Source organism: Mugil cephalus, chromosome 7 (genome assembly GCF_022458985.1).
Source record: "Mugil cephalus isolate CIBA_MC_2020 chromosome 7, CIBA_Mcephalus_1.1, whole genome shotgun sequence".
In the NCBI taxonomy this organism is placed as follows: Eukaryota; Metazoa; Chordata; class Actinopteri; order Mugiliformes; family Mugilidae; genus Mugil; species Mugil cephalus.
This window is the reverse complement of record NC_061776.1, coordinates 16790163-16808039: the sequence shown is the minus strand read 5'-3', so window position 1 is coordinate 16808039 and position 17877 is coordinate 16790163. Positions and strand designations below refer to the sequence as shown.

Here is a 17877-nt window from a genome sequence, read left to right as displayed (position 1 = left end):
CAAAATGCCAAGGCACGTTCTACAAATGCGCTTATACACAGTGTTTGTTATTAATTTGACTTATTTCCCTTCTGTGCAGACGTTAAGTCCTAAAAATTAGTGACTGGAACTTCAGCTAATAAAAACATTTTTTATTCTTGTCCCATCCCTGAGACGCAGAGCATGAGAGACAGATGGAATGGTGTGAATGCCTGATATCGCAGGTGTCTCATAACCGGCGGTACGTTCGTAGCCTCGGAGTCTCCATGAAATTACTGCCGGCGGTCAACTGATGACAGCCAAATTAATAACTGTTCAAATTCGAACATAGATGTTAATTAACTGAATGGTGTTTCACAGCCCTTGCAGATAGTTAAGCCAGCCAGTCATGCTTTTCACTGAAGTAATTTCACATACTTGTGCTGTATATTTGGCCTTTTCTAATCATATTCTGTCGAGCATTTCTCACAGTTTATTAAAAATCTAATAGGGAGATGCTCTTTAACTACATTTTGATTAAAGAAGAATCCCATTAACTTTTCTTTTTAGTATTCGTCCCAACATTCAGTGCATGCAGAAATATATATATTTATATATATATAAAAAAATGGTACACTCAGGTTACGCCTAGTATGCTGGCGGCATCATGCTCCTCAATCCCATCAGTTCCACGGAACCACCCCCTGAAAATAAATGATCTGCTGCTGCTGCTGCTGCTGCTGCTGCTGCTGCTGCTTCTGCGGAGGACACTGCAGGTCAAGAGGATGGCGTGGTTCAAGGGTGGGGGTAATCTATTATTCTAATAATCCAGTCGGTCAATCAATAGTTCAGTGCAAGACTTGAATACCAAACCCCGCTCCGTCTCTATCTCTCTCGATCACTTTTGCTTTCACTCTTTCCGTCTGCCACCTGCTACTGAAACACACTTTAAATTCCTCTCGCAGCATCTCCTGCTCCCCTCGGCTTTCTTTGTGTCTTCCATCGGACTGTCTCTCTGCTTCAGGCTTCTCATATAGAGAATTATTCATTGGGCACAAACGGGGAAGGTGGTATTTTTAGTTGGCTGTGGCTGAATTATTCACTGCATTCCTCATCCGTGGGCCAGCCTAACTAAATGATTACCTAGAGGTGGGGAAACCCTCACGCATAACAAAAACTCTACCAGCCAAAAATCTTTGGAACACAACAGAGGCCCCCGAAACAGAGCAACGGGGCCAAGGGGCAGAGGAGAAATGCATTATGGACTTGTTGTATTCTTACTGTACCCTTCCTTCACGCCGTAAATAGTCACCACTGAAGATCAGTCTCCTCTTAAAATATAAAGCGGCGAGTGCCAGCGAGAGCTCGTTCTTTTTGGTGCGTGACTGCTACAGTCCAGCAGCGTTGGCGCAAGCTACATTTAAGATTGGCAGGGTGTTTTAGAGAAGAAAGGTCATGATTGGTTTCCTGTCTGGCTTCACTCCAGACTGGGAGTGTCATCATTATCGCCTTGACGACCATTCTTCGCTGATATATATCTCTTCCTTGATCCGTTGTAGGAAACTCTTACAAAAGCCTATATGTTTTAATATAGAAGAGTCCCTACACGACTTCCCCTTTCCTGCTCCTGTGTAGGTGGATGAGGGACAGGCGCTTCGGGGGACTATACCCCGGAGGCTATTTATCCACTGGCAGACTCCAGCGAACAGTCGATCCCTAGTGAAATATTGCAAAAAAAAAAAGTGCCGCGAGGATGGATCTATGTGAAAAGAGGAGCTGAGGGTGGGGGGGAGGGGCTATAGTTGTTCCAGGCGTTGGGAATTTCCCGGAAGGAAATTCTGCTCTGATAATCACACACGCTCCAGAGCTGAATAAATCAACATTGTGTGACACGTACAATCAAGCAGAAATGGTTTACTTAGTACGAGCTCGGTGGCAATACTGAAATTGAATTGTGCTTGGAAATAGAAATTTAAATACCGAAAATAAAATACTGTTAAAATGACACGGAGTGGAAGATGTTGAAAACTCAGACGGAAAAATGCATCAACCCTTTGACACAGGATTTGACACATTTATATCCGTGCGATTACATAACCAAATGCAAAAAAAGAGGCTATTCTGCGTTGTGGAAATCATTCAATGGTTCCTTTTGAAATTGTCATTTTTATGCCGATAATCCAATTTAGCTAGAGAATGCTTTGGGCATCCTGAATAGCATCGGTTATGTAAGTATTAAAAATGACAAACTGTATCAAATGTGTAATATACTGCATTACATAACCAACTGACTCATACTCATTAAATGTTTTATGCTGAAAGGAGTATCTCCCATAATCCACTCACTGTTGTCACTGTTCTCGTCCTTGCTGCCATCGATGGTTCCATCTGGCTGCATCTGCAGGTAGAAGCCCTGCTGGCTGAACAGTCGTGTCACGATGCCTTTCAGCTGTGGCTCTGAAACACACACACACACACACACACACATGCGAACACACACACACACACATACGCCGCCGGCCAAGCCGCAGCCCCATCCCCACCAAGATTATGTCAGAACAATAGCCTCATAATTGCAGCTAAGACATGCAATTTGGTAGATACCTCTGTGTGTTTCACACTCACGGATGTTCACATCAAGCTACTTCACATAAGAAATCATCCCAAAGAAATACATAAAACATAAAGAGTGTATAACTGATTCAAATTGGCTGTGGAAGATGGACTGCACCGGCAGAGCAGACTTGCTGTTTTTTGTTTTAAATAGTTTTCCAAACAGGAGGATTCAAAAATCAATCAAATTCAATCATCACTTTAAGAAGTGCACCTCGGAATATATGAACCAAATAGTCAATCGTAATGAACCCAATTTAAAAGCAGCCTTATTACACTTTTGGTGCAATCCAGCCTCCACATTTGCTCTTAACTAAAATACTAAAAAAAAAAAAACATATAGCTCAAGACACCCAAGTCTTACACTGAACTCTTACCAACTGTTGAACATTGGTATTATTATGATGGACAGTTTGTCATGAATCATCTCTTGTACCGCATAATCCCATAAAAGGGTAAGTGGCCGTTGGAGAGTGGAAGGCCTTTCCAATGGGAACACCGTAATAGAAAATCAATAAGAATGTTGTTACTTTAATGACTTTCTGTATCTAGCACAGACATGCGACTGACTTTGCATAGTCTGGAAACCCTTTTAATATTATATTTGATGCGCACTGACAAGCCAGTGGTTTTTTTATTTGGTATGAAGCTACTGTATATTTTGGAGGTAATGCGATTGACAGTCAATAAAATCACTCTCTTTCAGGCGGGGTTTTTTCGACGTGCAACAGCTTCACTCGCACTGCTTCCATTGGTGTTTTTTGGGGAGATTTTCTCTCTTTATGATAACCCTGAACCGACCTCCAACTTTGGAGAGTATGTGACTTCTGGCGTAAGGCCAGAGAGCTGCTTGGAGCGCTCAAAACATCAGGTGAGTAGGTGGAAACTCGGATTAGCTCTAGGCAAAGAAAGCCTCTCGGCCCGGGGCAAAGGCAGAGAAAACTGGACATGTGGAAAAACTATGTTTATCAGAGGGAAAAATGAACACACAAACTCTCTAGTGTCCGGCAGGTCTTTTGATTCTGGGTAAAACAAACAGAGGCGTTGGAAGACACCGTTTTTGTAAACCAGACTTGTCGCGTTTGGTAAGAAAATGGCAGAGAGGTTAAACTGCATCATTTAGTATATCTTAAAAATTACTTAGAGCTCAACACCACTAATTTCCTTCCAGATGAAAGAAAGGATAGATGGTAAGCTCTTCAAGAACAATGAAGCCAAGCAGTAATGCGTCTTCTGCAAAGGCTGAGATTTTGTTCCGTCAAAATTAAACTGACGCTGAATATTACTAATCCTTTGTTTATTCTCTGCCCGACAAAAGGGACAAATTATGCATTTCGTCACAATCGAGTTGGTGCTCGGTCTCACTTTATGTGCCAAAATAAACATTCCGCGTGAAACATTTTGCCTTGCATGCGCACGTGTTCTCATAAATCATAAGTGTGACCGGAATGAAGGGACAAGAGTGAGCCTGACTGTCCTTCAAGGTCACAACAATACTGGAGGGCACACAATTCATGCCAGTCCAGCCGGGCCCAAAGAAAATGTGATCCGGGAGAAAAGAAACACTGCCAAACTCGGCATCGGGTGGGTTTTAGCCAGCTTTGTCTTCGGCAGATGTTAAGCCTTGGCTTGAAAGCTGATCACTGCAATAATTACCTTTGCTTCGATCTCCATTTATACAAAAGACGAACGTGGAGATGAGAGCTCTAAGCTAAGTAGCGGAGACCCTCAGTGAGAGTGGGTTCACGTCGCCTCAACTGTACATCAACCTGACCATCAATCGCCAACTCACCTACCCCCTGGGTTAGGGCCATCAATTCCTTGGACGGACCCTTCATCATCCATCACGGACTGGGTGAAGAGCATGTGAGTGTGTGCCTGCGTGCGTCTGCTTGTGTGCGTGTGTGTGCGTGTGGAAGCACACTGGAGTGTACATACCAGTAAATCACATGTGATAAATACACCTCCATAAATGAAGACCTCGGCACAGGCCTGAGCAATTGCTGACGGCTCATCAGGTCCAATCATTCAGCGGAGATTGTGTGCCGCGTGTGCGGGAGTGCGATCATGTGTGTGCACGTATAATCTCTGGAGCTCGGAACATGCATTTGTGAATGAAAAATGTCTTTCGGTGGCAACATACTTCAGATCATCCCGTGAGTGCGTGGGCCATTAGAGCGTCAATAGATTTACTTCATACCAATACAGACGGACAAAAACATTTAGGTACGTCGACAAATGGCGTCATGACCATGAAATGGTGAGTGATCACCTGTTCTGATATAGTGTTTGACAAGGAGAAACACATCATATCCACCAAGATACACTACATTAAGAGCCTCTACTACACATGTTTACAGACACAGAACGGGGAGCGAGGATAAGGACTGATCCGACATTGACTGACAAAGAGAATGAGGCAGAAACAAAATGAGAGAGGAGAGACAGAGGAGCAACAGACGACTGGCTCCAGGAGAGCTTTAGCTATAAGAGGTAAGAAATTAAGCTTAACAAATCCAAGAAAGCCACAAAGAAGGAGGGATGAAAGAAAAAGAAGAAGAAGAAGAAAATCAGCAAGGGAGAGGGTCGCCGGCTGTCAGACATGTGTTGAAGCCCCCAGGCCCTCCAGCCCTCTGATGTCCCTCCCCAACCATCCCACCCCCCTCCCTGGCCGAGGGGGAGTCGACATGGGCGCGAGATGGGGTGGAGACGAGAAGAAACACAGCACACACGGATGGAGGCTGAGCTACTGACCTAGCCTGCAGCCCTTATGGGACACCTGTGGAGGTTTCGAAGGTGCATCTTACGAAGGGGGGAGGATAGAAGGAAAAACAACAGTCTTTTAAACAGGCATAAATTCTCCAGTGTATCGGTGGCTTATAAGCAAATATATGGTAAGACATCAGGGTAATGAATTAGCAGACATACAGCTGCTTCACGTCTGGCCGTGTCAACTGAAAAGGGTTACCTACCTGCCCGACAGTGTGTGGAGGCCTGAATGCTTTCTTGTTTGTCTGTCTGTCTGTCTGTCTGTCTGTCTGTCTATTTGTGCTTCTATTCAAGCACTCTGTGGCAGCTTCGGCCCTGAGATTGTTTGCGTGATGAGGCCACGCGATGACGAAGTTTTCATTTAGACTGTGTGTCTGGCTGGCTGGCTGAGTGAGTGACTGTCCTCCCCTCCTGCTTTCAAAATGTATGCTCGCCTGTCTCCTTCCTCATGTGCCTGTCTGTGCACTGAGGGGGAACCTGACTGTCGGTCGTCATGGGACAGACCTATCTGGGTAGGTGGGAGGGGGCTCGACGTGCACGGCCGCCTTCTTATCTGTGCACCAGGACAGATCCAGCCAGCTCGGTAATAGCGATGATAAAATATATGTGGAAGGCTGTAGCATGAAGTGTAGTAGGAACGATGCCTACAATAAAGCCAGAGTAGCTCTTAATCACTAAAGCCATACCTCCCTACACTGCAGTAAAGCTCCCTCTCTGCAATAAACATTTACCATTAAAACATTTAATCTCAAAAGAGCCTTGGTGCACTGCGGTGCAACTTATCTCCCCTCTGTACCCCAATCTGCATTAATATTGAATTAGGCAATTTAAAGCAGCCTCTTTTTTTATTTAGTGTATTTAAGTTGAGGGGGGTATTTGTGTTTGCATGGAGGGTGTGGGGTAAAATAAAAGGACATAAATTAAAAGGCTAAGGCTGCCGGAACAAAACCTGCTCGAGCTTTGGCTGAAACAGTGGCATCAGTTTAGTTTCAGGGTGATTGATTATTCTGATCAGAGCACTATCACAATGAATAGAGGGGCAGAGTCACACAGCATATAGATCAGTCCCTACGCAAACCGGGCTGCTCCTGCTCTGCATGTTTAGGGGAGGGCTGTGTCGTGGTGGATCGACAGACGACAAGAACACCTAATGGAACAGGTGGATTTCTTTTTTTTTCTTTTTTCTTTTTTTCCTTTTTTCGCACCACGGAGAAAATCTACCTTCTCCTCCGGTTCAGACTGAAGTGACTGCAGCATACTGCTCCGGAGAGGGAGGGTGGGAGGGTGGGGTGGGGAGGTTGGGGGAAACCGCTTCCATACACACGTAACACAGATCGGTTAAAAAAAAAAAAAAAAGAAAAAATCTCCATCACTGACCTGGTCGCCGCCGAACGGGTCTTTTCTTTCCGCTGCAGAAACGGACTTTGCTGAAAACCCCCAAGAAATGCCTCTCGCAGAGAGAGCGGGGGTCTTTGCTGGGGCTGGGGCGACGTTTCGAAGTAGAGACCCGGTCGCTGTTGGACTCCCTCGCCTGGCGTTTCTGCCGGATCAGGGAGCTGGCGATCGCGGCCATCTCTCCCGAACCGAGTCTGAAAACCGAGAGTCTAGTTCGGCAGGGGTCGGGTCTTGATGCAGCTTCTTCGCGAAAAAATAAATAAATAAATAAATAAAAATAAGAAGAAGAACGTAGATTCTTTGCTTCGAGTCAAGGAATATTTGAAGCAGATGTCATCCTGATCAGAAAATCCTTCGAGTCCCGGGCATTATTGCTCTTCTTCGGGCAGCATCCTCTTCGGAGGACGGTGGCGTGTAATTCAGCTGCTGCGAGTTTTAACAGCACTCAGGTGTTCGAGGCAACAGCGACCGATCTTTTTCTGTACATAAATTCACGGGTTAGGCCACAGGGGCCGAAATATCAGCCGTGAAAACATGCAACAGTGTTTATAAGTTGGTGCAGCTGCGTGGCATCGGCGAGCTTCAGGTATTCCAGGTGAACAGCGCCGCGTCTGATGAGCACGACTTCGTATTCATCATCTGCACAACGAGCCTCTCCTCTGGATCCCTTTTTTTAATAATTCGCATCGACCCTCGGCACAGAGCGCGTGTGCGTGGCCGGAGCACCGATCCCAACTTTTGTTTTTCTGATGTACTCACTCCTGCCAGTCCGTGTGGGTTGCGCCGCAGGAGCCCAGATATGTGAGCCCAGTCTCCGGTTCCGTCAATGGCACCTCGAGATGCAGTGGGGAGGGGGGCGGAAGGGGGGGAATGGAATCGGCAGCGGAGGCTACTCTGCAAGGATGCTGCAGAGATGTAATTTAAGCCTGCAGGGAGCGATGCTATTCAAGCAACAATTAGTTAGGGCGAACACACGCCAAAGTGCTTTTCTTTGTAGCGCACGAATAATAAAGTAGCCCAAGCATTATTTCCAGCGTCTTCAGAATGAAATCTGTTGGTGAGTTGCATCGGCAACAGAGCGAGTGAATGGTCTCGGTCCACATCCTCTCTCTCTCTCTCTCTCTCTCTCTCTCTCTCTCTCTCTCTCTCTCTCTCTCTCCCCTCTCTCTCTCTCTCCCTCTCTCATTCCCTCTCCAACTCTTCTAACGCAATCATACGTGATTGAGATTCGTATCAGGAGTTCCCAGGGGCCGTACGGGGAAAGATGGATGCTCTCTATGATGAAAAGTTGTGAATACGAAATATGGAAAGCTCATAAATGGGATGGGGCTAGATGCTGGATGGGTATCTTGCAGGGTGGGGTGGGGGTGGTGGTGGTGGGGTTGAGACCAGTGCGATCGCACGCCAGTTTTATTCCTCTGGGATGCTGTGCACATCGAAAATGGAGCGCGCCATCTCACGGCTGCTTTTTTTCAACACCAGCAGCAGTTAAACGTCAAATCCAAAATTACAAAGCAGTTTTCGAATGTGCCTGCAATAAAGACCTGTGCGTAAAAACGAAGATAAGTCTTAATCAGCTTTGGCTTATAGCTACTTCACAGCATTCTTATCCTCACAGCAGCATGTGTGTGTAGTGGTGGTGGTGGTGGTGGTGGGGGGGGGGGCATAAAGGGATTATTTGCAACAGGTTTCAGCACACACAAGACCAGCAGCAGTCCGAAGACCCAGACATCATCGATGACATGGAAGTGACACGGTGCAACAAAAATTACACACGGCATCGTCAACAACAAATACTGAAGCAACATAACACCTCTCGGTTAGTCCCTTGGTTCCTGACAATATGTGCATACAACATGAGAGTTTCCGTCATAAAGGTCATGTCTGACCTGGGGACAAATGCACATCAATCAGCTGTTGTCACTGCAGGTGCCTTCAGCGTCAATTCCATTCATCCGAACTAAGCGGACTACCGTGTGGTTACGGACAAACCTTCAGAGCAAAGGGAAATCAATGTTAAATGCCCCCCATAAAAAATGGCCTGCAAATATGCGCCATTACATTCGTGCTAGCGTGCCGCTGGTGTCATGTCTATTATTGCATGGGCTGTAGTGCACCACTCTCCCACGTGCAGACACGTGTGGGGGAAAGGAACCACATGCAGCACAGCAAACCTCTCCCTTCCCCATGATGAAACAGCATGAAACATTTAGAGGCTTTTTCTAGGACTTGGTCTGACATTCGCTTCCCGAACCAAATCCTCAGAGACAGCAAGAGACAGGGTAAAAAAAAAAAAAAAAAAAAAAGAAAAAGAAAAAAAAAGAGGGAGATTTTCCTTTGACTGCAACTGTCTGTCCCTCTTATGTAAGATTTGGATATAATGGATGAAGGAATTGGATGTGAAGTGCTGATGCTCTGGTTCGGGCTTTTATGTGTTCCTACATGTGTGACCGTGAGGAGGGAGACAGAAAGAGAGATGGAGGGCAGATAAAATCCTCCATTTCTCAGAGAGGCACACTGACAAAAAAAAAAAAAAAAAAGAGATAAATTCTGTTGAAGAGTCTGAATCAAAACGCTTAATCCAGCTTTGTATTCCTATTGATCTAGAAATTCATAAGCCACTGCCACAGTACGGAGAAATATCAATAATAATTTCAATATAACATTTATCATTCCGATGGATATGCTGCCATGTGATATATTGTACACTTCTTAGGGAAAGGAAGCCTGCGGTCTGGAGGACAAAGTGAATTTTCTCAGAAATGGCAGGGGCCTGGTGGTGTATAGAGCGCTGGACATATATCTTTGTCAGGAAAAGATAAAGTATTCCATAATGAGGGTCTGCTAGACTTCTTCCTTCTACCAGTCACAATTGATGTTCACGTCATTCCGGGAAGAGATACGTCCTCAAGCAATAAAACACTTCTGCTATAAAATGCACGGAAGGCTGTTATATTATTCAAATTGTCAGCTGGGAGGATTCTGACTCTGAGCACTGCATGGCTCAATTACAAAGACGGCGTGGTCACAACGTTTTTGAAAAGGTTTTTACACCTTGCGCATCAAAAGCCGCGACTGGCAGATTTTCTCATGAAATTAACAAATGATACTGTACTTTAACTAGTAAGTAAACTGAAATAAACCAAAGCATCCTTTTGGCCCTGCCACATAGGTGCCACCTCTACAACTCCGAGTAACTTCTTTATATCTGCTGCCCCCTTGTGGAGAACAAATGAACCACACAGGCTCAGAGGAAAAACCAGTGAACGTTTCCGTTCTCTGAAGTTCATCACTTCTGTGTGTCCTTGAGATACCTCACAGATTTGTTGACTCACAATAGCTGGGACTAGTTTCATGGTGTGATGTCTGCTAAACTGTCTCGCTAAGTGTGCAGGAGGCAAAGAGCAGAAATCTGAGAGTACAAGCAGACTCTGTGGCTCACAAGTGCTATTCCGACACAAATCACCACGCAAAAGAATCATGTTCACGGTATCAGTGAATACAGTTAAAACAGCATGGGTGAACAATTCATTTAAATTGAATTCAGCAGCAAAATGCGAGGAAAAGACAAAAGCCCTGACTTTCAAACAAACGCCATTCATATGCAGAAAATAAGAAACAGAATTTATTGTGCGTGTGTGTGTAACAAAGCTCGAAACAATACATTTCAATAGGAAATACAAACTGCCCTAAGAGAACTTTAACTTGATTAAAGTGTCACGGAAAGCTAGCAAATTATAGCTACAGAGCATGACAGAGCCATTACAAAAAACAAACCAAAAAAAACATGTATGATAAGTGAGGATGAGGTTGTTGTTGTTGTTTTGTCTCTTAAACAAGATAGAATGTGTAAATTTTGTTGTGGAAGATGCGAGAAAAATAGCTGATATTAAAATTTCCGAACACCTGGTCTGTTTGAATATGTATGCCACTGCAATGCCTCATGACTTTACAGAAGATAAGAGAGCACTTAAATTAATAACTAGACTGCCTTCAAACCTGTAGCCCGAGGCAATGTGTTTCCTCGGCCCAAGAGGGTTTCCCTTTAATACACAAGAAAAGCCAGGTGCAAATCTGACACTACAAAGGAAAGCAGGTGCAAACATTTAATTGTACCGAAAAACATCTTCCCCCGGAAATCCCTGGGAGGTCATTTTGGCATAAAGCCTGAAGAGCTAAACACTTCCTGCTTGTTTGCATGATTTTGTACCCAAATATATTACAGACGAGAATGAAAACTTCCAAGCAAGGGGACATTTTGACCCTTCCTCTAGAAGGTTAAGTACTCGTCCGAGTGCTTAATTCGATTTGAAATATATTCAGTTGTGGAAAATATCTGGAACTATATCAGAGGAGCAGATGAAGTACTAAATACTGCTAAAATCCTAGAATGCTTTCACTATATTTTACATACTCATTTCCTACTAGTTCCTGATGAACAGCATTAAAAATGCTAAAATACTAAATCAGAGATTATACTTCTGTTGGCAGGGGAGGGAAAAAAATAAACAAACTTTGAAGAAACTCTTTACCTGACACGGCTTTATCTCAGACAACATTATCTGCATTTATACATTCCTGTTTTGCATCCACTCCTGACACCATCAAATGCAGGAGCTGACTCACAAAGTTCTGATTGAGGTCACGAGGTTCATGTAACAGTGAGCAGGGATGCAGGATGAGGACTGACGGTGCTTCATATCCGAGCCCTACAGATCCCAGTGTGCATGCTGCTTTTGGTCCAACAACCTCAGAGGAATCAACTGTGCTTAATGGAGTTTCTAATTGTCTGCCCTGAATTTGAGAACCGCTCCAGCAGAGATCCTGCGTAGCGCAGGAGGCAGGGGAAGGTGTTGCATTTGTCTCTCAGTTAAAACAGCATTCTGTTTTGCTCTGGATATACTGAGGAATTTTTAATGCATTTGCGGATAGCAGAGTTGTGTTGTGAGTGAACAACAGTAGCAATGCAGTGAATTGCCTGAGACATGACTAGAGGACATGGCAGGGATCTTAGGCTTGTTGCCAAACACTGGTAAGTGGTGGCTGTGAACGGGCCAGCGTGTGCATATGCGTGTCATTCAGGTTTCACAACATTAGCCGTGATATGGCTTTTTTGTGGACAGTGTGAAATTCTTAATTCATCCAAAGCTACGCTTCACCTGGGTTATGATGTGCCTTAATGTAGTTAGAGTCAAAGTGAAGTTTAGGGACTTCCGGGGTCTTTGAGAGACTGTGGAGTACTTAAAAGGGTAAAGAGACAATTTTTCATACCTAAAGGAATTGTCCACTAAGAGCTGTTTGAAGTTTTCACTGTGTCCTAGCTAGAGAGATTCCTTGGACAAAATTTAATCAGCCAGTCTGGCTTCACAGAAATCTATTCAAAAGTTTGGGCCCCATGCCCTGGAGAGCGTCTGCTATGGCGCTATCCGTGGTGCTGAACCGCGCCGGTTGTTTGGGGCCTCTCAAGGCCCCTGAAGTTTAATGACTTGATCCCTGCATTGTCCATTTTTGGCCCGCTTCAGTTGCAGCACTGGAACAGGCTCGCCTGCAAATATAGCTCTGTCTGGTAAAGTATCCGGAGCCCTCTCCCCTCTGGAGTAGTGCGGTTCGGTGCTCAGCAGCTATCCGCGGCGGGCGAAGACTGCACACAAAACTCGGGACAGATGCGAGGGGCACAAGGAGAGGCTCTCTCCACTGCAGACGCGGAAGATGTTACTCACACGCTCGAGTGTTTAATGAAACCACTCTCGAGCCCCCCTCTCTTTCCCCCCTCCCCCCTTCTTTTACATCACTCAAGAAAGAAAGCATGCAAACCAAAGACTGCTATAAAGCTATAGTGCCGTGTTTGTCTCTCACCGTTGGTGATAGTGGTCGACTTCGATCGTTGTCCACAGAAACACTGCAGCATATGCGCTCCTTTCTGAAGGAATGGCCTCAGAATCCTCATTGATTTGGGTTGATGGGAGCCTTCCTCAATCCAAACAATCGGACAGCGCTATCATAACACAGCAGGGTCAGGCAGCATAGCGTAGCCAGCCAGCCTCTCTCTCTCTCTACAGGCTCACAGCAGCCCTCAAAACGCCGGAAGGGCACAGTCTGCAGGACAAATTACGCTAAAACGAGGCATCTTGAGTGATTCCCCCCCTCTCTCTCTCGCTCTCTATCTCCCTCTCTCTGTCTCTTTCTCTAGCCCTATCTCTCTCTGTCTACCCTCTTCTCGTCCACCGACGGTCATTCGCGTTCACGGCAGACTCCTCTTCCGCCACAGCAGGCAACGCAAGGACGTTACAATGTGTTCTTAACTGTACATCCCCCCTACCTCCTTCACCAGCAGCGGACGTAATAGCAGGAAAGGAGAGAGGAAGGTAGAGAGAGATTGTGGGAGAGGGAGGGAGGAAGAGGGAGAGAGCATGCACGCCAAAGTTAAACTGCAGGGGTAAGTGGCAGGCCGGCCACGAGTGAGGTAATGCGGAGCCCACAGTTAAAAGGCTGCCCGATCCGACGCACAGATGTTGGAAGCCAATAGTTTTTTGTTTTTTTTTTCTCCTTCGCTCCCCCCTCAAAAAAAAAAAAAAAAATCCACTGGGAACAAACGGACAGCGCAGAGTCTACGTCAAGCTGCAGCCCACCGCTTTAAAGTCAACGGTGTCTTCTCTGTGCGTAATAGTAGCTACCAGAAAGTTTCAGTCATTGCGTAATGACCAAGACCAAGAAGTGTCAACAGAGGCCACCTTAGTGTCCTTCCAGGATAGCAGCTGAGGGTTTTGATGCAAATGTACTATTTTGTGGCAATAACTGGTAAAGGGAAGGCTAATCTGAACAACTGTACATGTGTGAATTGAAAAAAAGAAATAATCAGAAGCTGTGCATGTAAAATCTAGACATGTGGCCGGAGACTAAAGTTGTGTAGTAAATTCGAAGGAATAAAAATTCCCCTGGATTATAGTGAAATAAAAGTATTTCATAAGTAACATGGACAAAGAACGAGAAGCCAGACATTAATAACCCACTTTCTTCCACTACACCAGACGACCTACAGCAGTGATGATGATTATTGTGTGAAAGTGAGAATTCAGCTCCATGGCTCATTACTTTTAGGACACTTCTAGAACTTGGGACTACCAGAGCATCACAGACAGCACTTACAATGTAGTGCTGCACTGAATAAGACTCTTGGAATAAGGCTATCATGGAGTACAACCCAAAATGGCTACAAACATGCTACAAATAGAACAGATCAGGTGCCGTTTAAGACCCAATTATAATAGAATGGTGAAGCGAAGATCGTAAATCAGTTACAAATCATGACCGAAGCCAAGGTTCAAGGTGCAATTGCGCATGTTGGCCCAGGATGACAAGCACTGTCCTGAGATGCAAGACCAAAAGCAGGACTACGTGCCCCTCTTTCCACGCTAGAGGGTGCCACAGCACAAAACACTAAGACGCAGCCAGACCGCGATATGACAAAATAGCAGAGAGAGAACTGGGAATAGGGATACTGAACAAACTGATGTCTGGGCTGATTTAGTGAAGAGAGAAAGTGAAAAACAGTAAAACCACTGATGCAACATTCGTCCAAAGTGTGCCACATTCTATCAGTTTCTGTGCTGTCGTGTTAACCTTGCACCACACAGGTAACAAATTGTATGGCGCCGACTACCCTGGGGACATGCCCTCGCTGTGTATAATGTATACAATGTACATAAAAGGACATATCAGGTCAGCAGAATCCCTCAACAACTGCATCAATGCAAATAAGAAGAGGTCAGGGAGGAGGGAGGGGAGCTGGCATCAGACCCAGAGTCACCGAGATGGGGATGGTGCTGTTCTGTGTATTCAGCTCCCACTATACTGTCCCACACTGCAGAGCCAACCAAGACTTACAGAGAGTCAGAGAGGGGGAGAAGAGAGACGAGAAAGGGGAAAATATAATCTTAGTTTGGATATATGATTGTATTAATTGTAATGTATTTTACGCATTCCCCTGTAAAAGCAAAACACAGAGTGTAGAGGAATTTTAAAAGGAGACAAAGCAAACACAACGCCAGAAGGTTTTAGGAAAAAGGTACTTGAAGGTTTTGTGGTGCTTTGTTAGTTTCTAATTATAATCATTAAAATAAACTAAATAAGCCCTAATCTATTATGTAAAAGGCAGAATTACTACAGCAGTACACTCTTTGAGAGATGTTAATTATATTGTCTGTCTGACAAAAATGTTTCACATTTGTTAAAAAGTAAGATGAGCTCTGCACATGGTTACAAATTTATATATTTTTCACTAGTGAGAAAACAATATCCCCCAAATAAAACTGCATCTTAATACAGTATGGATTTGACACAATAATAGCGGGGAAACATGACTTTTAGAAGTTGAACTTTATTCTCAGCCCCAAGAGCAGATCACAAAAAAACAGGCACAATTGAGCCAAATACAGTCCCCACAGAGTGATTCCCAATCATGAGGAGTATATTGTCACGCATTGCTTGCGTCAACATTCCTTCTTCCAATCACACATCCCTCTGCATGTGACCTTTTCATCCTTCTCCAGCATGTGCTATGTGCTGCAACTGTACCTGGTCTGAAAAAGACTGTTGGTGTCTGTCTGTGGTGACACCGTAAAAAGATACTAAGATGAGCCATGTCTCGCTTAGACCGCCTCTATCTGCAGAGGTGAAGTCCAAATGTTCACCTTATAAAGTGATGACAGCTTCTTCAGTTATGGACTCATGTCAAATGTAGAAAGAAATTATCAATGGCATAAAGGTTTGACTTTAACAGCAGCGTTTATCGAAGCTTCCCTGTGCAAAACCCCAGCATCACTCACCACACAGCTACACGATAATGATGTCCTTCAGCCACTGCAGTCAGATTTTACACCTAGTCATAACACAATAAGTGCTGCAACTGCAGTTGAATCACTTGATAAAAAGCAACTACAGCAGTCTTAGTGGGTCTGTCCGAGGCTTTTGATACTCTTTATCACATCACCGTAAAAACTGCTTTACGTAGGCTTTGACGTGTCTGTTTGCAGCTTGTTCAGATCATATATGATAGGGTCCCAAAGGGGTTAAAATCAAGTGGACTGGTTAAGGTGTCTCCCAAGGGACAATTTTAGGTGATGTTTAGTCTGCATGTAATCAATATGCATTCACCGCAGATGATGCGGTACAGTCTCGTAGGCTTTCTCTTCATTCCATGCTGCTTTAAAACTGCTCGGTTTCATTTAAAGATGTGGGCATCAAAAAGACAGTACATACACATTTTGAATGTCATTGCTGATATAAAATATCTGTCTGATAAAGTCCTTATTTAAAAATGCTTAGAATCTGGTAAAGTCCATATCAGCAGTGCAGACAGAGATCTGACATGTTTCACGTCACTACTGGAATTCTTTAAAGCTTTACTTTTTTTCATTAGTGTGGACATCAAAAACTACCGCATTTCAATGAAAGTATGAAAATATCCAAACCAGCGATGCCACTGCAGGTTCAGGTTCTGCAGGAGATCTGGACCAAAATCCATTAATAAAACTGAATATTAACATTTACAAGGTCTGTGATTTATTAGCATTTATAACTGCTGATGACTGATCGGCTTTTGCTCATTAGAAAGCCCAACAGATTTTGTAATGTTATACAAAAATGTTAAACAGCACATCTGGCAACTCAGTGAACACATTATAAAACACAGATTACACCAAAGAAAACCAATACTCTCCTTCTACCACCAGCCTTTCTGGTTTGCCATATTGTTTTCTCTACATTTTTTATTTTTTTATCAAATATTTTTAAGTTTCATGTGTATAGTGAGAGTTAACAAGGGTCATGCAGTCATGCAGCCTTTTCCTGAACATTGGCAGTTTTACGCAGGGGCCAACAGGGACCAGTGCCCCTGTAAAATTGCTCGTGGTCCCTGTTGTGTGTGTTCGTGTTTACCGTTGTTCACTACAATGATAAAATCTGTTTTTATTGCGCTTAATCACGGCTTGGTCTTGCTATGTTTGTGATAAGCAAAGCTATTGGAGTCAGTAAACATGATGTCATGCTTGGGAAATGGGTGAAATAACCAACAGCATTAGGTCTACGTGTTTAATGAAGAACTCAAATGACCTTCTGAGAGGAGATGCTACAATCCTCTCCATTTTCTTTTTAGCAGGCTACCATCATGAAACGGAGCAAGAGGGATTATGTCCTTTTTTCTTTCTATTTTTCCTCCTTACTGCACATAAAGAACGAATCAGATAATGAGTGTGATTTAGATAAAGATAGTGTGATTGTACATGTAAATCTCATGCCATGAAAAAGAACTCTTGCGTGTAGCTAAATGCTTATTTTACAAAAAAGACAAACATGGTTTCAAGGTTTATTGAGCACATTTTATTTTATGTTTATTGAGACATAGAATGTTTGTCTTATTGTATTAATGCTTAATGTGTTTTGCTTTGGTTTTAAATAAACTAAACTAAACTTTGTCCTTATATGTGCCCCCCTGAAAAAACACTGGCCCCATCTCGGCCTCCCTGGTAATTTTGATGTAGAACCCCCAATGCTCCTGAAACTAGCCAAACAGTGCTTTGGAGAGATCCAATCCATTAAACATCTAACAAGACAAGCATAGTGCCTTATTCCAGGAGAATTTTCTACCATCTGCCAATCCAAAAGTCGTTTAATGGATCTATAAAGCATTAGTGAATGATTCATCAACTATCCACAAATCCATTAATGACAGCCTTCGAACACGTTAACCTATCATTAAGAGGGACTGACATTCCATTTAGGTGCAGCGTGAAGTATTAACCAACTGAGAAAACTAATTTGAGTGTGAATTTACTGTGAGGATGACTCAGGTGTTCACAAGTGTTTACAGCAGAGCTGCCCACAGCGGAGCGTGCTGGACGAGGGAATCAAATCATTATAAAACATATGAAAAAGACACGTGTTCAAGTCGTGTAGGAGGTTCTCGCTGCAATGCTGATTATCAGTGATGGCGAATATCTGCTTCTTAAAAAATGTATTACATTGCTCTATTTTGAGTGTGATCTTGCTTTTGTTTTGACCCGTCTGAGTGAAATTCAAATACACTTCCAGCATATTCATAAACACAACACGTTGGATGTGCCTGATTGCTTGATTAATTTCTTT

General features: G+C 43.9%; 1 protein-coding gene across 5 annotated transcripts in view; it reads right to left on the bottom strand.

Moving 5' to 3' along the window:
• The window catches only part of fgf12a (fibroblast growth factor 12a), a 34686-nt gene that overhangs the window by 13688 nt on the left and 3121 nt on the right, over positions 1 to 17877 (bottom strand). The window contains exons 1-3 of one of the 5 annotated variants that reach the window (XM_047588652.1): positions 6718 to 7872; positions 5326 to 5373; positions 2305 to 2415 (exon numbers count right to left, since the gene is read on the bottom strand). In XM_047588652.1, coding sequence (XP_047444608.1) covers positions 2305 to 2415; positions 5326 to 5373; positions 6718 to 6913 — 355 coding nt within the window. In that variant the 5' untranslated portion in view covers positions 6914 to 7872. Of the gene's footprint in view, positions 1 to 2304; positions 2416 to 5325; positions 5374 to 6717; positions 7873 to 12591; positions 13062 to 17877 lie in introns of those variants that run through there. The other 4 variants (XM_047588651.1, XM_047588654.1, XM_047588653.1 and 1 more) reach the window with 4 other exon arrangements.